The sequence below is a fragment of the Brachycentrus maculatus genome, unplaced genomic scaffold, assembly GCF_059751285.1.
Source record: "Brachycentrus maculatus isolate JH-2025_06_01 unplaced genomic scaffold, ASM5975128v1 h1tg000007l, whole genome shotgun sequence".
Lineage (NCBI taxonomy): Eukaryota > Metazoa > Arthropoda > Insecta > Trichoptera > Brachycentridae > Brachycentrus > Brachycentrus maculatus.
The window spans coordinates 779,081-804,620 of NW_028280762.1; the positions used below are offsets into that span (position 1 = coordinate 779,081).

The 25,540-nt window shown below is 35.4% G+C and overlaps 1 protein-coding gene across 1 annotated transcript in view; it reads left to right on the plus strand.

The window, feature by feature from the left end:
• LOC148313599 (uncharacterized) overlaps positions 1-23,563 on the plus strand; it is a 155,366-nt gene extending 131,803 nt beyond the window's left edge. Inside the window, exons 7-9 of the mRNA XM_088259995.1 lie at positions 17,000-17,241; positions 17,944-18,158; positions 20,603-23,563. Of these exons, the coding sequence (XP_088116121.1) occupies positions 17,000-17,241; positions 17,944-18,158; positions 20,603-23,090 (2,945 nt within the window). The 3' untranslated portion in view covers positions 23,091-23,563. The remainder of the gene's footprint in view (positions 1-16,999; positions 17,242-17,943; positions 18,159-20,602) is intronic.
• Positions 23,564-25,540: the final 1,977 nt, after the last annotated feature.

Here is a 25,540-nt window from a genome sequence, read left to right on the forward strand (position 1 = left end):
ATTGTATTTTGATTTATGACGTTCTTGAAAGGAGTGAGCGATGTAGCACGCTCAGGATAACTTAGATTTAATAATTACGTTGAAGCAAGCATAAAGTAAGCTGCGAATAGCAAATTTTACCCCATAAATCTTTCACCGGTCATTTGGCAAATTAGCTAAGGGAAATACAGTATACTTAAAACTAAAGGCAATTGAATGAACCGACCGAGTGACGTTAAATTCACCGGGTATAACGTTATATTTGTATTTTTCTTGGTAATTTCATAATAAATTATTTCGGCGTCGGTAATATTTTTATGCTGTTTGATTTATATGTAATTTCTACGCTCCGAATTCGTGGTTTTTTTCATCTTCAAATTGCTGTGTTAATAATCCTGACATATTTTCAAAGATAACTCATTATGAATTTAATAATAATAATATTTTACGTCATAATTTAATGTTGACGCTATATTATGTTGCACCCACAGAAAAAAAAACATACAAAAAATTAATACTAGTGTTAATCAGTCTTGATAAAGAAGCGGTTAGCTTCGAAACCGGTAGACATTATAATTATGTTATAATAAAATATTTAAAAACTAACTAACTAACTAACCATCACGCTGCTTCCCCGTAGGGGTAGGCAGAGAGAATCGAACGCCACACCACTCTGTATTTGCAAACATTCTTCGCCTCTTCTACATTCGTGCATCTCCTCATACACACCAGACGATTATTACGACTCCCTGGCCCGGCCGCTTTCAAGTGTTTGACATACCTGATTGTGCCTAATTTTCCTCGGTCTTTCTCTGCTTCTTTTATAAAATATTTACAATAAATAATAATAATAAAACCCTTACCGGACCCCAATGGTGCATAGGGCACTGCTTCATATAAACGCAGTGTTATCTCGATCGTTTACACATGAAGGAAAGGTGATTAGCCCTGCACTTCAGATACCAGTCCAGTGTAATATTGAATAAATATTGGAGTGAAAAAGTCACTTATATATATTAAACCCCCCTGGGAATCGAACCCGGGACCTCCAGAACGTTAGCCGAGCATGCTGACCATTACACTACGGAGGCGGACAGATTTTAAAACAAAGTGATTAGTGATTTTAAAACAAAGTTACATTTTAATTATAATATTAATTACAGTTTATACCATATTACATCAGTGTTAGGACGGCATGGATGCGAACATGACTGATGCATCCCACTCGGCCATGTAGCAGATATTGATCAAACGCTGACGTCATGCGACCGACGCCATAAAACTGCTTTTTGCGTCACTCGTTTTGTATGCCTTTAAAATTTTAATTAAATCATTCGATGTTAGGAATCTCACCAAAAATAAATATTGAAGGTAACGGTGAAGTTAAAAATGTAATTTGACGCTGGTGATATTAGGTCACGTCGAAAGTACGATGACAGAAAATAATCGATAGTATTATTGTATTGCGGTGACACCTATTGGCTACACAGCAAAGTAAACATGACAAGAAATTAGATATGTTTTTTGTATATGAAGTAAAAGGCAATCGAAATGCATAAAAATGCGCACACCGCCCTAACATGAGGTTTCAGGGGCGCACAAATATGTGTACACCGCCGCAACATACGGTTTCAGGATCGCACAAATATGTACACACCCGCTACAAAATAAGGTTTCTAGACGCACAAATGTTAAATAGTGAATGTTACATGTCGCTCACTCCTTTCAAGAACGTCATAAAACAATTCTCAGTTGTGCATGTTTTCGGAATGCTCAGAAAATATACTTTATCCCAGCAAAAACGGCATATTTTTAACTTAATATTTACCTCCTACAGGGCAGAAAGTGTTGTTTTTGCATTTTAAAGAAAAGGTATTCTTAAAATATTTTTTTTAAATAAACTAAATATTTTTCAAATGGAAAAAAAACCTTCAGGTTTTACTTTGAAAAATCTGTTGCACAATAAAAAGTTCAATAAGTGGCTTGATATTTATTTTTAATACATTGTATTATATTTTTAAACATTAAAAACGTTCTCCTGAAAAATCAAATTTTTTTATTTATGATGTTCTTGAAAGGAGTGAGCGATGTGTATAAACTGACCACTTAAACCAGCCTATGAAGGTTGTAAACTATGTTAATACCCAGACTTCCATATTCTTTTTCATCTACGTTGAGATAAAAAAATCTTGATAGAAGAAGAAAGTGTTTAGAAGCAGAACTGCTTCGAGTTGCGAAATGCTACTAATTCTTTAATCAACGTTTAGATGTTAGTTGTAGGTACTCAGTACCTTCTTCTTCCTGGCTTTATCCCAACCTATCATCTTTGTATACTGTTTGAGTCAGTCTCCTCGTCTTCAGGTTGTAGATCCTTCTATAATATGCAACATCATCTAGGTCATGCCTTCGAATCATGTTATCTTCCTGTAGCATCAGTGAATTTTTTGGTCTTCCTCTAGATGTCTTTCGAGGAAGATCCATGGCGATTCCCTGGTTTACAATATATTCAGGTTCTCTGCGTCCTATGTGCCCATACCATCTCGATTGCCTTTCCTCTACGTTACTATTGATGTCAGTTACATCCAGGCTTCTACGAATGCGTTAATAAATGCTTAATAACACTCTCCTTCTCATTCATCCTTCACTTTGTGTAATACCACTTTGATAAGTGAACAACGAATGATAAGGAGAGTGTTATATTACCACACCACAAAGTTAACAATACTTTTTTAATTAATGTTTTACTTAGTAAATACCACTATTTCTTAAAATCTACTGTGACACGTGTTTCGATGCATTCCGCATCATTTTCAAACACCGTATGTGAAGATAATTCTAAATTTTAGAGTTGGGTCCTTGGGACGTTGAAGGTTGAATAGGGGGTAGTAGCTGTTTTTTATTTTTATTTATTAATTAAATTTTTATTTTTTATTTTTATTTCTTATCAGAGGGAACATAGACAAAAGGGGGGAGGTTTTAGTCAATGACTAAAGCCTCCCCCCTTTTGTCTATGTTCCCTCTGATAAGAAATAAAAATAAAAAATTAAAATTTAATTAATAAATAAAAATAAAAAACAGCTACTACCCCCTCTTCAACCTTCAACGTCCCAAGGACCCAACTCTAAAATTTAGAATTAGCTTCACATAGGGTTTTTGAAAATGATGTGGAATGCATCGAAACACAGTAGATTTTAAGAAATAGTGGTATTTACTAAGTAAAACATTAATTAAAAATGGATAGATTTTACCACAAAGTGACAAAGTGAAGTTTTTACACAAAGAACAATACTTTTAATATACAAAATATAAAGAGCTTTATGTTTATTTTTATTTTATTATTACTTTTATCCACATTGTACTCAGTATAATACGGATAATTTATAAATACAGGCTCCTTAAGACAGAATAAATTTGGAGACCCTTCTGCAGATGATCTATGTGTGTATTAACGTTATGTGTTGCTCGTAAAATTTAGTTTGTTCATGGGAATTAACGCGGTATATTCAAGAATATGGAATTATATTATGTAATAGCGCCGTATCTTTCTCCTAAAGTATGTATTCTCAAAATATAAGGTACTTACTGAGATTATCATCAATACAATTCTCATTTGCTCGCTATCGTGTGGCTTATTCTAAACGTCTGGCATTGTTTTAGCGTCGGCGTCGTGTAGTTTGCTTACGAGTACATATAACTGAATTTTCAGTTTTGTCCGTAGATAAGTTATAATGTTATATGACATTATTTTAATCACGTTCGCATTGAGGGCAGATTTGTACAAATTTATTATACGTATTCATGGATAGATCTTATGTAACGTATTTCTAACTAATATATTTGACAATTTGACACCTGAAACTTAGTTGGAAAGATATATAAATCGAGAAAAAGTTACCAATACTTTTCCAATATACCAGAAAAAATAACAGCTCTAATTATGATTTGAAAAATATCAAGAGTTTTCTGTTTTTTTTATTCTTCAAAATAAAAGATGAGAAAATTTACTGAAGAGAACAGCGTAGGTATTTTTTTTTAAAATATATTAAAAGCATTTCTAACTTTGTGGTACGGTAATATAACACTCTCCTTGTCATTCATGGTTCACTTTGTGTAATACCACTTTCAAACGGTATTACACAAAGTGAACGATGAATGATAAGGAGAGTGATATATTACCATACCACAATGCTTTTAAAATACAAAATATAAATGTGGTATTATTTCATAATATGTTTAAAAATCCGTATATTAAAGGAGCTTTTTTCCACTAGAGTTCTAAGTCACTTTTTAGAGCGGCTGCAGACAAGGTCGATGAGACGACTGCCAATATTCAGCGTGGAATATTGAAAGCTGTCCCACCGCAATCCCAGATCTGATACAGAAGCATCTAGGCTTCCTGACAGACCTTCTCTTAACTGAACTAACTAAATACTAATCCCTTTCACTGCCTACACCGGGGTACTTCTAGAAAATTTGTTGGTGGATTTACAAACTTGTATTTATTTTGATTGGCTGTGATAGGGATAAAGAAAGCTTTTAAATGTGAATTCACAGTAAAATCGGGATAAAATTTTATTTCACATTTCCTATTGGAAATTTCACAATAAGTTTTTAAAAAATGCTTTGCAAGAGAAGCGTGGAATACCACAATAAGAAAATTTACTTGTAATGAGACCTCTCTGGTTTTAACTTATGACATCTCAATTGATATTCACAGACCGTTTTAACCGCCAGTTTAGGCTTATTTTTTCACATAATAATAAGTTTAAGTTAGTATTTTTCTAATTTTATATCGGACACTGATAGCGAGCCCGTTTGCCAACGTAAAAATGTTATTCACACGCCATGTGTGTACGTTATTTATTATTTTACACTCTGAGGTTAAGTATAAATTATTTAAAGTGTGCGTGATCTTTCCTTGTATTATTTGCTGAATTGTTCATGGAATTACACCGTGGTAAATTCCGTAGCTAAATTTATAATCACATGGGGTAGTCGCGGCTTGCAAGCGGTACAGCGAACATTATTGTGTACAAATAAATTTAATAAATAATATTAATACATAATTTAATATTTTGTATTACATTTATAAGATTAATAAAAGATAGTGAATGCAGGGAATAGAGTGATCCTGAAATCAGTTGCAGCAAATAAAAACCTATAAAGGAAATCTCAACTGGGAGTACATAACGAAGTCCTGGTTTCTAACTTAATGTATGGAAGCTAAGCATGGAGGCTAAAAGTAGACTGAATGCAGTCTAAATCCGATCTCTCAGAAGAATATGCGTCAAAATGGTGTATGATAGATGTTCGAATGGTGATATGAAGAAATAATGCAAGGCTGAGAAAAGCATCATCGATTAAACTAAGAAGGGTGCGATGATATGGTTTGGGTATGTAAATCAAATAAGTGAAGAAAAATAAGTAAAAGTAATTTATGATGTGAATTTGGTTGGTGATACAAGCAGGGGAAGACCGAGGAAAACTTGGCATTATAAAGAATTTCAAATACTTGAAAGTGTTCAGATCAGGAGTCAGAATAATCGGGGGGTATATATGAGCAGATGCTTGAATGTGGAAGAAGCGAAGATTGTTTGCAAAAACGTCCTATTCTCTCAGCCTACCCCTGCGTAGACTTGACGTTGTATACCCATATAATGTTTGTAACATATGTGGGTATATACATATAGATATATACGAGTATATTTATACATATCGCTCACTCCTTTCAACAACGTCAAATCACAATATCAAAAATCGTCAATTTTCAGTTGTGCATGTTTTCGGAATGCCCAGAAAATGTACCATATCCCAGCAAAAGCGACATACTTTTAACTTGATATTTACCCGCTACAGGGCAGAAAGTGTTGTTTTTGCATTTTGAATAAAAGGTATTGTTGAAAGAAATTATCTTTTTAAATATACTTTTTTTTCAAATGGAGAAAAAACATTCAGGTTTTACCTAAAAAGATCTTTTGCACAGTAAAAAGTTTAATAAGTGGCTTGATATTTATTTTTAATACATTGTATTATATTCTTAAACTTTAAAAACGTTCTCCTGAAAAATCAAGTATTTTGATTTATGACGTTCTTGAAAGGAGTGAGCGATATATTACATACATTAGATTTTTAACCCAACTTTTCTGGTAAATAATAGTTTTCGGAACATCACTTTAGTTTCGCGCTTATGTGGGTTGAGTTTCAACCTTGAAAAAGCATATTGAATTGAATTACAAATAACTTTATTCCTACAAAATTTCTTACACGTGTGAATCAGCTGTTTCTTATGTAAACACTTTTTTGAGAGCTTTAATTTGTTTGGCTTTACCTTACCAAGATTTTAACGAGTTTTCATTATGTCGAAAAGCAGCGGTCGTTTCTTTCAAAGCATTGTCTGTTTTCTGTTTGCTCACATTATTTCATCAAAAGCTTTGTTAGGTAACAGTATAAAGGGGAAAAAACGATTATTTACTTACAACCCAAAATACATTATTGTATTGATTGAACGAATATATCGTAGTCATGCAGGAGAAAGTGACCAAGTGCATTTTTTTAAAAACCTGATTATTGACTATTTGATATCTTACTAGCTTAATATCGCCCTGAAAAATCACAAAGCGATTTTAAACATGGAATTATAATATATTGACTTTTTAAAAATGACTAATTGCATTGACGTTTATTTTCTTGCCAAGCAAAGGTGACTTAAATGGCCCTCCTGAACATTTTACGTTTTGTTAGTTGGTCACTTTCTCCTGCACGACTACGATATGTATATACAATATTGAGGGTTCATATTTCAAATAAATATTGTTATTTCTATTAACACCTCAACAAAGGTGAATGAGTTTTTGTAAATTATTTACAGGACTTACAACCTGTTAGATGCTGGTTTAAATGATCACTTTATGCATGTGTAACATTCACCGTTCTACCCATGATTGACAACCATACTACTCAAATTTTGGAAGATGCATCCATTAATTTATAAATGCTTCTTTCGAAAAAGAAAGATCACACTTAAAATATTGAAAAAGAATAAAACACACTTAAAATATTTTAAATATTGTAAAAAAAGTTAAACCATTAACCAGACTGAACCACAGCAATTTTAATTATTTATTTATTGGATAATTTATATACCCTCGTTTTCGTAAGAAATCAATCATATATAGACACACACACACACACATATATATATATATATATATATATATATATATATATATATATATATATATATATATATATATATATATATATATATATATATATATATATATGTGTGTGTGTGTGTGTGTATATATATATATATATATATATATATATATATATATATATATATATATATATATATATATATATATATATATACAAGTCAAATTTGCGTTTGAAAACACGCTAGAAATTCGGCGTGCGGTCGGCCTGTGGCATTTCCACGGCAAAAAATAGAAACGAATTTTTCAATAGTGACAAACTATCTCGCCATTCGGGCGAGAGATGATGAATGGAGGGTCAGAGATCTCCGGCGAGATGAAGCACTTAGCTCCGCATTCTTCACGGCGATCTGTCAGATAATTTTCTAAAATATTCAGTCAAAAGATGATTGAAATTAATTGATTTGGTCAGTATTAATTTGAAGGAATTCCAAGCGTTTTACACATTTCCCACTTCGTTTGCCAAGTAAAATTATCTATACGGTAAACCCCCCCATAACGTTGAGATAGGTACCGCGTTATGGGAGGGAACATTATAGGGGGTTATTCAATACATAAAGTAAAATACTTTATGTTTTAAATCGTATTTTTAATTTTTAACCAGCGGAAATCACTGAAATGACTCATTTTTTAATTTAAATTAAATTTTAAAACATATACCACCTATACCTTTTTCTCCGATAACGCGGGATCTCAACGTTGTAGAGAAGTGTCACAGGAAGAAGAAGAGAAGATCTAACCATGACGCCGCTTCCTCAGTGGTAGGCAGAGAGAATAGAACGCCACACCAATCTGTCTGAAAACGTTCTTCGTCTCATCCATATTCATGCATCTCCTCATACGCACCAGCCGATCATTCTGAACCCTGAAGTCCTGACCAGACCACTTTCAAGTATTTGAAATGCTTGATCGTGTATTTAATAAATAAAGTTTAAATTCGTATACAAAATAAATAATTTCTTAATATAATTAATGTTAGCATAAATAAAATGATTAAGGAAACACTTGTTTTTATACCACTTGAGTTTATTAATGACTACTAGTTTCGGAAGCTAAACTTCCATCGTCAGGTCTGAAAAATAACTAAAATAAAAAAATTAAAAATTTTCTCTAAACAAGGAGAGTGGTAACTTAGGGGAAGGGGGTTAGTCAAGGGGGCGGAGTTTGAAAATAAATTATTATCAACAAAAAAAAACTATAAACTCATAATTTTTTAGTTGATACAGTTCTGATCTAGGTGTGCGATATGAATCCATTTAATCACGCGAGACAATAGTCGTATTTCAAGAATTCCACGAGGCAATGCGAGACCCTTGAAAATGTGGGTATATCAATTTGCAGAGAGGGCGTACCAAATTGTAAGCGCGCATGTCGACTTCTAATTAAACGAGTACGTCGTGAAGGCTGCCTACTGCTGGGAAATAACCGCACACGTCTGATGAATATATGTCAAACCGATTCGTGAACACACAAAGTAGACACATATATTGAACTACCTTAATTCCTGAAATTCTGAAATAACTAGTACACGCGTCACAGCACACCTGTGTAGTAGCGTGTATCGCAGAATTTACGCATATTTGAAAATGTATAATATCAAGAAGTATGCTTGAAGGTGAAAGCAGTGTATAGGCATAAAAAAATTAACAGTTTACTACATTTTTTTATATTAATAGCATCGTCAACTTTGTCTTCAAATGGTATTACACACAACGAACGATAATATTAAATTTTTAAGGAAAGTTTTAAAGAAAGTTATTTATTTATATATTATATATATATATATATATATATATATATATATATATATATATATATATATATATATATATATATATATATATATATATATATATATATATATATATATATATATAAAATAAAACCCTTATCCGCACCCCAATGATGCATAGGGCATCACGTTATATAAACGTAATGTTATCTTAATCATTTACACATGAAGGAAAGGTGATCAGCCCTCCGTTTCAGGTACACCAGTCCAGGGTAATATTAAATAAATATTACAGTGAAAAAATCACTCATTTGTATTCGACCCCTCCTGGGAATTGAACCTGGGACCTCCAGAACGGTAGCCCAGCGTACTGACCATTACACTACGGAGACGGACTATGTATTAGTACTATGTGTTTAAAATACAGTATATGGTTTTTTTATGGTATTTTATAAGTAACACGACCTCCGATATATTTTTTCTCGTTGCGAAAGGATTTTGCTTAATAAATAGCCCGTCTTAGAGTGTCTGGTAACTTAATTGGTCTAATTCGCAGAAGGTCAGATAAAGCTATCTCGGGGTTTTCCCTCGGGCAAGATTTGCTCGACGTCTTGGAATTGATTGACGTACCTATATAAGAATTGCCGCCTCCGAACGTCTCGTCTCGTTTTTTTCGAAATAAGGAAATAAATATCCTGTCAACAGGAATGTATCAATATATGTAATCCATCGATATGTCAAAAAAATGTAGGAATAAATATTACAATATTTTGAGTGTGTCCAAATACTTCACAAATCTGGATTAAATTGAAACTCTTTAATTAGTATGTGAGATATCCGAATCCTGGATTATAATCACACACATGAGAAACGCCAGAAAATATCATTTTTATGTTTATTATTTTAACTTATAATTCGACCAATTAATTTATTTACAACATTTTGAGTGTGTGCAAATACTTGAAAACATAAAAAATAATATGAAAATATCTCATTTAATTGGAGATAATCCAGATTTGTGAACAAGTATTTGGACACACTCAAAATGTTGTAAACCCAACTTGTTTCGAGAGCTACAAATTTTGATAGACGACACAAGTTGACGACACATCATAGGCTGGTTTTAAGTGATCACTTTAAACACGTGTAACATTTACTCACACAAGCGTGTGAGCACCGTGAAATAAAAACCTCGACTGATGACTACGTGTGAGCGTCAGTCACAACATTTGAATGTGTCCAAATAATTGTTCACAAATCCAGTATGTTTGGCATACAAATACAAAGGCCTCTGCTTAATAAAAACTTTCTTAATCCAATCATAGATGACTGTTGTGAACTCAATCACCGAACTTCATGATATGGATCATGTACCATATGCACGACTTCCAAAATTTCACTTGTGCGGTTGTAAATCATTGGCAGAATGGTGAATGTTACACGTGTGTAAAGTGATCACTTACCCAGCCAGTGAACAAGTCAAAATCACACTTTTATAACACCACTGTTTTGAGTTTATTAATTACTTTTGAGAACTACAAATACGCTGTCTATGACAAGTCGTAAGCCCTGTAAATACTCCGACTTCCTTTGTCTTCTTCATCTATGTTAAGACAGCAACTGGTAACAGTTTTAAATATTCAGTTATCGAATGTTTCATTTAATTTTTCAAATGACTACTACTACTACTACCATCACGCCGTTTCCCCGCAGGGGTAGGCAGAGAGGATGGAACGCCACACTCTTCTGTCCTGACATACACTCCTCGCCTCCTTCACATCCATACATCTAGTCATACATGCCCTCCAATTACGCAGACTTTTGACACCGCCAGATTTTAGGTTCTGATTGATCTGATCGTGCCAAGTCTTTTACGGTCGTCCTCGTTCTGTTTTCCCGCACATTTACTACATATATTTTCTTAATCATTTTCTCGCTATCCATTCGCTCCACATGTCCATACCGCCGTAAATAACTTTTCTTAATCTTTTCAATTATTCCTCGTTATATTCCTTTCTTATATCTTCGTTTTTAATTCTGCCATACAATGATTTTCCACACATTCGTCTGAGGGAGCGCATTTCAACATTTTCAAATGACAAAGGGCAAATACCCAGTTTTGGCGATCCAATTAATATTATTTCTAAAATGTATGGAAACTTGAATAGTAGCGTAAATGGTAAGGGATATAGTTTAGTTTCCTCCACCCCCCCAGTCCATCTGCTTCCCTGGTAATCGTCCCACTTAATCCGAAAGGGTTGAGCGTGACGTCACCGTGCGTCCAAGTGAAAATGCTTTGCTCAGAGAGGAGTGTCACCCATTTTCATCCAAATTGTTCAGCGTGAAGCTTTGCGGTGGAAAATGTATCTTATTTTTTAGACATCTCAACATAGATGAAGAAGAATATGTACAAGTCTTGGTATATACAGTATGTGTATATAGCACCAGGTTACTTCTAGAAAATTTACAAACGTATTTATTTAGATTAGCAGTAACAGGTATATTGAAAGCTTTTAATAATTTCGTTGATTTCAACAGTTCGTAATTAAGACATTTACAGTTTGTAAATTTGTAAATGTCTTTGCACTGTTCCGTGTCTGTCTGCTGTGCTGGTCGGTGTTGTGGGCGTCTGTGTACCGGCCAACGTCGAGTTGGAATCGGATCTAGCTGACTTATTAAACTAAATACTAATCCCTTTCACTGCCTGCACCGGGGTACTTCTAGAAAATTTGGTTATGGACTTACAATCTTGTATTTATTTAGATTAGCAGTGACAGGTATATTGAACGCTTTTAAATGTAAATTCAAAGTAAAATCGGGATACCATTTTATATTGTTTCACATTTTCAATAAATTTCGCAACTTAGTTTGAAAACAATTGCTTTGCAAGAGCAGATCTGTCAGGAAGCCTAGATCCTTCTGTATCAGATCTGGGCATGCGGTGGGACAGCTTTCAATATACATATATGTATATAGCCTGAATACAGTCGAAATGCAATCTCTCTAAAGCGAAATATCTTTTGTTTTTGGAGAGGGACTTATCACTCAATATTTATTGATTGTACTTACTAACTAACTAACTAATCATCACGCCACTTCTCCGCAGAGGTAGGCAGAGAGAATAGAATGCCACACAACTCTGTATTTGCAAACATTCTTCCCCTCTTCCACGTTCATGCATCTCCTCTTGTACTTGATTGATTGTACTTAATTAAGGATAAGTGTCTTTATTTATGTTGAGTTGGCAAAAAATGTAAATAACAGTATTTTTCCCATGAGTAAACGGGTTTTTGGCGCCTTTTTTATTTATATGTGTATAACGTTGGTAACGTCAAATACACAATCGAATTTTGCGGTTAACAGAAATCCCACACGTTTTTACGTTTATACAAATAAATCAAAAGCAGGAAAAAAACACGATCTTGCCGTAACGAAGCAGGATCGAATAGATATACATGTACTGTATGTACCTTTAACCATTTGGCATTTTAAGCAATCGAGTGGGCTTGGGACACCTACTTTTTTTCAGACCATTTTTTTTATGCCAATAATTTATTTTTGACGGCGGATTTTCAACATGACGAAATTCTTACAAACGCATCCGCGATTCAACTGAATTCGACCATAGATGATGCCGAGAACTCACATGTAAAAGAAGGTGTCAATTAAGGAGGGATATTCGATAGCCTGCTACTAATTTTTCTTTAAATCCAGGTAATATATAACGTAAACGATTTTTTTTATTTTTTTACTTAAGTTTTACTTAGTAAATACCACTATTTCCTAGAAATAGTATTTACTGGAAATAGTGGTATTTACTAAGTAAAACATTAATTAAAAATGGATAGATTTTACCACAAAGTGACTGCCGAATCAATTAATGAAACCACTATTTCTTAAAATCTACTGTGACACGTGTTTCGAAGCGTTCCGCATCATTTTCAAACACCGTGTTTATCACAGTAGATTTTAAGAGTTAGTAATATTTACTATGTAATACGTAAATTAAAAATGGATAGATTTTATCACAAAGTCACTGCCCAATCATTTTTTTTTCTTAAAATATCCTTTTCGTATTGAAAAATATGTTTTTCTTTTAAATAAATATATGGTTTTGAAGAGAAAAGAATAATTGAAAGGAAGAGTTAAAAAAAAAAAATATATATATATATATATATATATATATATATATATATATATATATATATATATATATATATATATATATATTCTATTTAATTAAAAAAACAACAAAACAAATTGGAAAATTTATTCTAAAAAATGTGCATAGAGAGTGCATCCTCACGAGAAGACTCAACCGATGGACGACGTTTTTCTTTAATATTTTTTATGTATCATTATCATTTTGATATCGTAATCAACTTCTGCACAAGCGCCCTTAAGGCCTTTAGTACGAAAATCTTACTACATAAATTATCCAAAATCAATTACAATAATTATTGTATAAAAAAAACCACGTCACGATGCTTCTTAAGCCCTTAGTCAAGACATTTTCCAAACTCACCTTTTAAATTTCTCATATTTTATTATTGGCGAAAAAATTCCCGTAATTCGTATTGGGAATCCTCATTTCCCAGCCGTAATAATATTCCATCGGATGATTCCAGCGAATCGCGCCTCGACTCATTCATTCTATCGAGTTTTCTTTTGTATGCGCCAGCTAAATTTTCAGCGCCTGCGTTTATTCAGCCCCTGCGATTTGAGCCCCGACGGGGGGGTCGCCGAGTCTAGGGGTTGGGGGTGGGGGACCGGTGAAGGAGGGGACCCCCCATTTACGTCAGAGCCCCGAGCTTCTTGCGTCATCGAGTACCACCGACTTCATGGTCATTTTAATGACAATATTTTCAATCTTTGACGTGCTTTCGGACGCTGACATTTTGTCATATTCGGCTTTTAATTTAAAACGTACATCCGGTTTAGTGAATATTTTAAATATAAGAGTCCATGTTCTAAGTATATCGTTAGTGTAATGGCAAAGGGGTATATCTATATAATTTTTCAAAGTAGTGTATTCCATAATCTGGCAAAAGGTTATAGCTGTAGTTGCAATACTTATTAAGTTTTATTAAGATATGTACATATACATAATACATAAAACAAATGATTTATTTAATTTCACAAGTTTGTTTTTGCTCTCCTGTAAAATTTGCACCGAGACAGATATACCCCTTTGCCTTTGCACTACCGATATATATATATATATATATATATATATATATATATATATATATATATATATATATATATATATATATATATATATATGGGCCGCCTCCGTAGTGTAATGGTAAGCGTGTTTAGATACATTTCTGGAGGTCTCAGGTTCGATTCCCAGGGGGGGGGGTGGGTGTGAAAATAAATATTGGTGATTTTACACTCTAATATTTATTTGATATTACCCTGGACTGGTCGCTGATGCGCAGGAGTAAACACCTTACCATCGTGTAAAGTAACGATAAAGATAACACTGCGTCATTGGGTTAGAAGAAGAAGATTAAAAATTCTTTTCAAGATAAAAAGTAATTCTTTCAGGTGATATGGACGTATGGAGCGAATGGATAACGAGAGAATGACTAATAAAGTTTGTTTGGAAAATGTGAACGGGAGACTTGTCACGATCAGATCAATCGGAACCCAAAATCTGGTGGTGACAAAAGTCTACGTAATCGGAGAGAATGTATTTATTATTTTTTTCAAAACACATTACATACATAAGTCATATATACATATAATATTCCTGATAGTTATTTCAATTTCTAATTTTGGAACATGGAATTAAGGTTAACAAGACTGGAACACAAATAATAAAGTAACAAAAAAATATTTTTTTAAAATACCAAAACTAATACATGGCAAAATATAAAAACATTAAACAGCTATAATAAATAGGCATAAGAAGCATATTTAAAAGAAATAAATGAGAAAAACATAAGGTAATGAGCATATTTAAAATAAACAAATGAGAAAATATTTTTAAAAAATGAGAAAATATAACAATGACTAGATGTATGAGCGTGAAGGAAGCTGGGAGTGTATGTCAGGACATACTGTAGCGTAAACATAATACAGTATAATGTAATGTGATCAATTGACATCTTAACATAGATGAAGAAGAATATAGATGAAGAAGAAAGTCCGTGCATTTACGGGGCTTACAACCGTCATAGGGTATCATGGGTAGAATTTATGAATATTACACAAGTGTTTAGAGTGATCACATATTCCAGACAAAAACAAAAAATCCTTGAACTTACCATGACACAGTTGGTTAATTAACCAACCTAATACTGGTCAAAAGCCCTGTAAATACCCAGTATATATCCATATTGTTCGCCTCCGTAGTGTAATGGTCAGCACGCTCGGCTACCGTTCTGGAGGTCCCGGGTTCGATTCCCAGGGGGGGGGTAAAATAAATATAAGTGATTTTTTCACTGTACTATTTATTCAATATTACCCTGGACTGGTACCTGAAGCGAAGGGCTGATCACCTTTCCTTCATGTGTAAACGATCAAGATAACACTGCGTTTGTATTGCGCAGTGCCCTATGCACCATTGGGGTGCGGATAAGGGTTTTATTATTATTATATATCCATATTCTTCTTCATCTATCGTAGAAATGTCAAAATATCGCTTGGGGTACCTAACCGGTTAATACTACACTCAGTTTAAATTAGAATATTCTATTACATGTTTCTGCGCCTCCTTTGGTCTCGTGGTAAAACTAAAATTTCAAAGGTCAGGCGTTCGAACGAATTCGATTTTCTGCATTTGAAATTCAAATTTCACCGGAGAATTTCCATATTCCTTTTTCCAATGTCTGGCGCGTCTTTAATATAATTTGAAACAATACATCGACTTATAGTAGATAGTGGTTAAAATACATTTAAAACATTTATTAAATACAAGCTGAAATACCCGGCGTTTATCGGTTTTCAGATCTGGTTTATGATCTGACTGGGGTTTTATTTTAAACTGATAGTTAAAAATCGACAGTAAGAGTAACAAATTTTAAAAAAAAGGATTCTTTTTTGTATGGAAAAAAAACCTTTCCAAAATATTAACATACAGTTTTGATACAATATTTTGTTAGTGTATAATGAATTTTAAAAAAGTCGAAAAATAAATAGTTAGATGTTCATGTATAATTTGCTAGTGTAAACTTAGCTTTAGACCACTCATGCTTATACTCGATTATCTCAAAACAAGTATAAACATGAGCCGCGCGTGGCTAAATACTGCACACAAAGAGAACAGTATGTCTAGTACATAGTCTAAAAAAATAATTATATATTTTTTCACATTTCTAGTACAGTTTCAACGTCTTGAAAATTTGTATTTTATTAGCATCTTGTAGTTGTTCGCGATATATTGAACGCAGTGAACGTGTTAATTAAAAAATGTCATGCTTATACTCGATTATCTTAAAACGAGTATAAACATGAGCCGCGCGTGGCTAAATACTGCACACAAAGAGAACAGTATGTCTAGTACATAGTCTAAAAAAATAATTATATATTTTTTCACATTTTTAGTATAGTTTCAACGTCTTGAAAATTTGTATTTTATTAGCATCTTGTAGTTGTTCGCAATATATTGAACGCAGTGAACGTGTTAATTAAAAAATGTCATGCTTATACTCGATTATCTTAAAACGAGTATAAACATGAGCCGCGCGTGGCTAAATACTGCACACAAAGAGAACAGTATGTCTAGTACATAGTCTAAAAATTTATAATTAAAATGTAACTTTGTTTTAAAATCACTATAAATATATCGGTTTTGAAGCTAACCGGTCGACATTTTAATTAAGTTATAATAAATATACATAGTGATTTTAAAACAAAGTTATATTTTAATTATATGACTATAATTGAATAAAATAATTTTCATTTTTCAAAACCGGACTGCCGAACGGTGAAATCCCGTGTAGTGGACAAACGCCCTATGGGCGCTTGGGCACTACGCGGAATCTTACTGTCCGGCAGTCATTAAACACACGAGTTTAAGTAATAAAAAAATGTATGTAACTATTCCTCTTTTTCTTTCCAGACTGCGAGTCGCTGATCCGCAAGATGCTGGTACTGGATCCGCTGAAGCGCTACACCATCGAGCAGATTCGGCGGCACCGCTGGCTGGCCGGCGCCGCGGCGGCCGCGGGCGCCGGAGCCGCGGGCGCCGGGGCGGCTCCGGCGCCGCGCAGCCCGGCCCGGGGCGGCGCCGCGGCGGACCCCAACGACCAGGTGCTCAGGCTCATGCAGAGCCTGGGCATCGACCCGGCCAAGACCAAGGAGGTGAGCTGGATGGAAAAAAAACATCTTATTTCATACAAAATGATCAAATAAATACAATGGAATTACGTTTTTTTCTGACATCTCAAGATAGGTGAAGAAGAATATGGAAGTCTGGGCATATTCTTCTTCACCTATAGATAAGTATATTCTTATTTTTAAAATTCTCACCTAGAAAAAAAATCCTTTAACCATCCTCATTAATTCCTCTCCTTTCCATCTCCTTCCTGCTAAATCTATTACTTGATACCATACCCTTTTTTTTAATCTCTGAATGTTTTTTAATAGTTTTATAACATAAATGTGGAATATTGGCTTTTTTATGTAATGTAATGTTTATTATTGTTAATGTAACTGTTGTTTATTATTAAGTGACCTATTGCATTTTTTACAAAAACGTGATCATTGACTATTTGATATCTTACTAGCTTGATATTGCCCTGAAAAAATCCCGAAGGATTTTTAACTTGGAAGTATAATATATTGACTTGTTAAAATGACTAATTGCATTCATGTTTATTTTCTTGCCAAGTAAAAGTGACTTAAATGGCCCCCCTGAACATTTTACTTTTTGTTTGTTGGTCACTTTCTCCAGTACGACTACGATATGTAAAGCTGTACGATTCCCGAACAAATAAAATAAAAATAAATTTATGCACCTCTTTGCTCGATTGTCTCTCACCCGCCGCGCTGGTCGCGTTGCAGAGCCTGCGGTCCAACAGCTACGACCACCACGCGGCCATCTACCTGCTGCTGCTGGAGCGCCTGCGGCTGCGCACCGCCGAGCCGGCCCCGCGCCGCCGGCCCTCCTCTGTGGCCGAGAGCGCCCTTGCCGCGCGCCGCCAGCCGCCCGCGCCCGCGCCCGCGCCGCCCGCCGCCGACGCGCCCGCGCGCCGGGCGAGCGACAACCCCAACCACAGGTAGGCCGGGCGCTTCTATCCCAACCTAACCTAACTGAGGCAGGATAGAAGGTCGACCTAACCTTACTAAGGCAGAATAGAAGGTCGACCTGACCTTACTAAGGCAGAATAGAAGGTCGACCTGACCTTACTAAGGCAGAATAGAAGGTCGACCTGACCTTACTAAGACAGAATAGAAGGTCGACCTGACCTAAGCTAATCATAGGTAGGCCACCCAACACCCTATATCGGACTGTATGCTTCTATCCCAACCTAACCTTACTAAGGCAGAATAGAAGGTCGACCTGACCCAACTACGGCAGAATAGAAGGTCGACCTAACCTTACTAAGACAGAATAGAAGGTCGACTTACCTTACTAAGAATAGAAGGTCGACCTGACCTAAACTAATCATAGGTAGGCCATCCAACACCCTATATCGGACTTTTTTTTGCGAAGGAGGAGAAAATCTTCATAGCCACTTGGCAGCCCGTACTGCCAGGTAGTACCTATACTCTCGCAGTGGCATATGCACCCAGTGGATCTCAGTTATGAATATTGATTGCTAGGTTGCCGGTCTGTGAGGTATCTCCTCGCCTCGTCCAACTTGGGCACTACGGTCTGCTTGGCCCAATCAGTGACAGGCGTCCCTAAAACTACTTATCACCGACTTAGCCACAACTACGCAACATCGGACTGGACGCTTCTATTTTAACCTAACCTGTTTAAATAGAAGCGTCCAGTGGACAAGACGTGTGGGCAGAAGACCTGGCTCCAGAATATACGAGATTATACAAGGATCTAACTAACTTAATCCTTCCAACAAAGTTTCAAATAAGAAAGAAACAAAGTCCCCGGGCACACGGGAATACAAGGCAATGAGAAAGCGAATGGTTTAGCAAAGGAAACGCGTCAAAGTGGTTCTACTAAACATATTTGCTATACGATGGCCGAATTAATCTCCTCATTAAAATGTATACATAGATCAATCTGGGACAAACATTGGGAAGAGTCCAAACAGCATCGAGGAGCATATTACGCCAATATTCAAGCTGAAATCCCATTCAAACCATGGTACTGGAACTTATCTTTGTCTAGATCTTCCATCTCGATGTTATGTCACCTAAGGTCTGGGCACTGCTCACTGCCGTGCATCTCTATAAGATAAAGTGCGTTACATCATCATATTGCGAATGTGGATAAGATATAGGGGATGCAAACCATACGTTCTTTCAGTGTCCGCTGAAAATAGAGGAGAACTTTCTAAATAGCTTAACACGGGCAGGAATCCAACTCCCCACCCAAATGTGCACCCTTCTTTCTGAACCTTATTCTAGAATTGTGGGCATAATTTCTATAATGATAAAGCTAAACGCATTTAAACTATGACATTTTGTATTAATTGTTATTATTATTTTCAATTTTTTTTTTGTTTGTAAATAAAAATAATACTTGACACTGGCAGAAACATCCTTTTACTGGGTGACTGCCAAATTAAAAAATTTAAAAAATTAAAAAAGATCTATAATCCTTGTACATAATAAGCAAGGTAAATAATAAATACAACACCCATAAAAAAATAACCCAACTACAGGTAGGCCATCCGACACCCGATATCAGATGATAAAGATCATTCTGAAGTGAACGACATTGGTACCATAAACCAAGCTAGGACACAAAATACCGAACCCTCTTCTGTTGAAACAGAAAGAATATTGACGATAGTCAACAGTCCGTCTTCTCCTGAGGAGTTTTATGTGGTGTCCTCCTTAGAATAAGTAATGTTGAAAAGGTCTTGATTGGTCCTTAATAGTTTATCTCTCATTTTCCCAACACAGATTGAAATAAAACATGTTTTTAACTAGAAGGAACCAAAATCCACTTATTGATCTATAAACCTTGTAGGTACATAATAAGCAAGGTAAATAATAAATGTCACTACCATCTAAAAAAAATTCATAAATTGGTTTTAATTTATCTCTAGCATGACAATTCGCTCATTCCTTTCAAGAACGTCATAAATCAAAAATCGTCAATTTTCAGTTGTGCACGTTTTCGGAATGCCCAGAAAATGTTCTATATCCCAGCAAAAGAGGCATATTTTTAACTTGATATTTACCCGCTACAGTGCAGAAAATGTTGTTTTTGCATTTTGAAGAAAAGTTATCGTTTAATTTTTTTTAAACAAATTAAATATTTTTCAAATGGAGAAAAAACATTCAGGTTTTACCTAAAAAGATCTGTTGCACAGTAAATATTGATATTTATTTTTAATACATTGTATTATATTTTTAAACTTTAAAAACATTCTCCTGAAATATCAAGTTTTTTTTATTTATGACGTTCTTGAAAGGAGTTAGCGAATTGTGAATTATAAATGCAAACATAATAAATTTGTTTCATTTTAGGGTATTGTACAGATAAGTTTGATATTTTTATGTATTTATTTATTTTTGTGAATTACAGATTATCGAGATCTCCAGAGACACATATATCCAGAGCACCTCCCTCTCCGCCCAGAGTACCTCCGGACTCCACTTCGGAGACCCAACGTCTACTCTCCCTCGCCAACTTCAATATGACAGAGCAAAGACTTCTTCAAAGGAACCTAGAGCTCGGGGATAATCACCGCAGCTTCCTTGTCGGGAATCTAGACGCCTTGGGGTCATCTAGGTCTAATACAGATGACCCTAGTCGACTGCAGTCTATGAGAAACCTAGATACCTCAGACACAAACTCCCGTCTTTTAGGTAAAACAAATTTAGACAGCATCGCCTCTTCGCACAGGCTTCTGACCAACACGTTGGAGCAACATCAGAAGATCATGAAACAGTCGAGCGAAGATTGCAGACGACTTCTCCAACAGTCGACTACAGTTGGCCCTGACCCGAGACTCACTAATTCAGATGGCAGTAGGCTGTTAACTTCTTCAAGTTTCGATTCTAAATGCGCCATCGATTCGGCAAAATTATCCAATATCGATTCGGCATGCCTCAACATGGGATCGAACCCCTTGCAAAACTCCACTTCTGCATCGAGTTTTGCGACAGAACCGCTGAAGATTCTGAATTCATCGACAACATTTACAATGAGCTCCGAAGCCGCCAAACTGATGAATACTCTGCAGCAGTCTCCTCTTCCCCCATCATCCGCGGAATCTAACAAACTAAATAACTACGATCACTGCCGCATACCAAATACCCAACAGCAAGACTTGTCCCGTTTACAGACCAGTACACCACCTTTCAAGGACTATATGAATCATATTCAAACATATTCTTATATTCAGAACTCGGTTCTCCCTCCTCTGCCGAACACTGTCGACGTATTAAATACTTTGCCCGGGAATGTGGATATTTATAACCCTAGTTTGTATAGAAACGATAGCAAATATTCTCTAGGTACAAACAGATATATAACAACGCAGAATTTCTCTCCTCTCAACACAAATTCAACAGGCAAAACTGTGGAATTTCAGCAACAGTATTCTTCCTCGACCGATGAGGGTTGCGAGACCGACATGGAAGAGCTCTCGGGAGCCCCTGTTCCTCAGCGTTTGGGTTCCTATGCCAGTTCCAGTTCTAGCAGTGGCGTGGTCAACTTTTACAATACAAAAAGTTTGAGCCAAAATCTGAGTTGCGACTCCTCTCAGAGTAACTTCTCAGGCTTTGAAAGTTTAGACTACCAACTGTCAGACTGCTCTAGCGACCTCGCAAGTAGCTTACCCAGTTGCACTTCTACCGATGACAAGTTATCATACGAGAATAGTTCTACTATCAATACTAGTCCCATGCACCCTTGTGTCTATGTGTCTACTGGAAACAACAAGTCCCAGTGCGGAGGGTTTCTCAGTAGGCATAATCCCCTTTCCTATCAAGGAGGTAATAAAGGATGCCCCAGAAGTACTACGAGGAGTCCTGTCGACTTCCGAGAAGGTCGGAGGGCCAGCGACGGCCTCGTTGCCCAGCAAGTCATATCGCAGGCCACGGAGGCTCAAAAAAACACCGTCGCTTTTAACAGCCAAAGACTAAACGAAGGGTGCAAGGCCAAAGGAGTTCTAGAGCTACATTTAGTACAAAAAGAAGCGCAGAAATTAAAAACGCAATACCAAGCCAGCGTACCTGTCGAAGAAATGACCCAAAGGCAAATACAGCACAATCAATTTGCGGCGTCATTCAGTCCGCATTTTATAGAATCAAAATGTTTACCCGTGAAACGAATTAGTCTTCCCGAGAACTTCAATTATAGCACTACATCTCCTCCCCTTCCGGCCAGCCCCAAAATGTCAGCACCGTGCCATCAATCTTCCGAAATGGGAGATCAGTCCCTGAGCTCTCCTAGTAATTCTGCCCTTCAAAATATCAAGCCTCCCCTCCAACAGCAGCTGATGCAGCACCGACTGTTGCAGCAAAAGAGACAAATTCTCCAGAAGCAAGTGGCGATGGCTCAACCGAACGCCAACGGCGCCACAGATAATGCCAGCCTACATTCCTTGCAGATGGGTCTGAGTCGAAGGCAGATGCTGCGACAGCAGAGCTACAAGATTGCCCAACAGCAACAGATCTTACCGCCTCTTCCGCTCCCGCTTTCTGAGAGCGAAAACGAGGACCTTTTAGCATTCCAAGCCATCGTAGAAGGCCCCAACCAGTCTCCCAAGCCGAATCTAGGCGACGAAGCGTCAGGAAACTTGCCGCTGGCTTACCAGGGCTCCATGGAGATAACCATACTGAACAAAGACAAGCGAGAATCCGGCAACGAGAACTGGTCCAACCTGCCGTCCAGTTTGCAGAATGCGTGCCAGATCAGCGAGCTGGCGGGGAAGCCGAGTGGCCCGACGCACGGAGAGCCGGGAGGGCACAGCGCCGGGGGCTTGTGGAGCGGGGCCGCCGCGTGGCCCAATAACAATCTCTTCCAAACTCCCCAGTGCTTTCAGGTATATCACCAAATCAATTGAATGCAAATGGTTTTGTTTTATTTCCTTTGCTTGTATGCGACTAGAGGGACGATCGTCGGTGTGTTCTAGACTACCCGAGGCGAAAAGATAAAGGGGGATTGTTCGTATAGCGATATCCAAAAATAAGTAGCCAAATTTGCATGTTTTTCTATTGAAAAGTCTGTAATTAATTTTAACATTCTTGTAGGTGTCTATTTAATTACGATTAAGCTAAGTTGATCCTAATGCACCCGCGGCAACTCCGGCTCGTGACGAGCCACTCGGCAGAGTTACATTTCTAGAATCTTCTCTTTAGATGTCCAGTTCCTATTTGTGAGTGATTTTGGTTGCTGTAATGTCTTTACGCGGTATTTGACAATAGTGCTAATTATTTTCCTAAGTTTTAGTAACCGATGTATTTATTATATCACGCTTTGTATACATAAGTAAATGTTTTTATTATTTATAATCACAAATAAACAACATTAATCCTTTGTGGAGCCTTTTTATTTTCATCCTTTATTTTGCATTCATTTATATTACTAGATTTGATCCGCTTTTACTCTCATTTTGTACAGTTGCTATTTGCGGCTCGGCTGTCAAGTCAGATAACTCACTAAAAAGAGACATTTAGATATTTGCCAATCAACTTATTTACTCCTTTGGGAAAGATTGAAAAACACAAAGAACAAACAAACTTACTCAAAACTTACATAAGCATGATCTGGCAAAATCATTCTCGATCAACGATCTTCGGAGCACCTTTGAGTCTATCCAAAGTGTTTGATTTTTCCAGAACTTATTTTATTTTGATTCATTTAATTCATTAATACTAAAGTTGTTTTATTAATATTTTTTTGGTATTATCTGTCTTCGCATCTGAACTTACAATTACTTTGGGAATGTTGAACTGTTTTGGATAATCATTTTTGATGCATTATACTTTTTATATTAATTTACAAAACACATACCTCATTAACACATAACTTTGTGTTATTAACTCCTTAATTTAAAAATGCATCCTACAAAATTTGATAGAAAAATAGTAAGTATATTGTTTTATGTAAAGTAACAACTGTAGCCTTATATTTTACTATATTATTATACAAGTATTGTGCGGACCCAAAAAACATGTAGACATTTATAAGTTACTGTATGTATAGTGGAATTCTTTTAAGCAATTAATTTAATTTAATATAAAACTAATGACAGCATTTCATCAAATGTCCTTATAGATGGTATAATGTTTTACATCAAACATTGGTCGTAAATCGAAAACAAAAGAAGATAATTATTCATAAATGAAAGACCATACAATTGTCAAAAATAAAACTTTTATATATAAATGTTAAATATATACACACGTGTATGCATACATTTAAATATTAATTCGCATAATATATATTTTTTTTTGCATAGACCCACCAAGCCTTGGTGGGTGTGTGCAAATACTTACATATGTCGCTCACTCCTTTCAAGAACGTCATAAATCAAAAACTGTCAATTTTCAGTTGTGTATGTTTTCGGAATGCCCAGAAAATGTACTATACCCCAGAAAAAGCGGCATATTTTTAACTTAATATTTACCCGCTACAGGGCAGAAAGTGTTATTTTTCATTTTGAAGAAAAGGTATTGTTTAATAATTTTTTTAAATATACTAAATATTTTTCAAAAGGAGAAAAAACCTTCAGGTTTTACCTTAAAAAGATGTGTTGCACAGTAAAAAGTTCAATAAGTGGCTTGATATTTATTTTTAAAACGTTCTCCTGAAAAATCAAGTTTTTTGATTTATGACGTTCTTGAAAGGAGTGAGCGATGTGTCTTGTCAGTGGAGTTCTTTTAAATGTATTTTTTATATGTGACATATAAAGTCATAACCTTAATTTTTAAAAGGTTTGTGACAGCTGAGTAAAATGACCATAAATAATACTCTAGAGTTATATTCTAGGTAGGTACATAGTTAATTACTTTTTTTAAAATTCATTTTGAAAAATAACAAATGAGGCAAGGTTAGCTTCGGGTTTTGTAACATATCGCTCACTCCTTTCAAGAACGTCATAAATCAAAATACTTGATTTTTCAGGAGAGCGTTTTTAATGTTAAATATTATAATACAATATATTAAAAATAAATATGAAGCCACTTTTTGAACTTTTTACTGTGCAACAGATCTTTTTAGGTAAAAGCTGAAGGTTTTTTCTCCATTTGAAAAATATTTAGTATATTTGAAAAAACAATTAAACAATACCTTTTCTTCAAAATGCAAAAACAACACTTTCTGCCCTGTAACGGGTAAATATTAAGTTAAAAATATGCCGCTTTTGCTGGGATATAGTACATTTTCTGGACATTCCGAAAACATGTGCAACTGAAAATTGACGATTTTTGATTTATGACGTTCTTGAAAGGAGTGAGCGACATGTGTACTGAATGTCAGTAATTTACAATAAAATATCATGATTTTGACTTG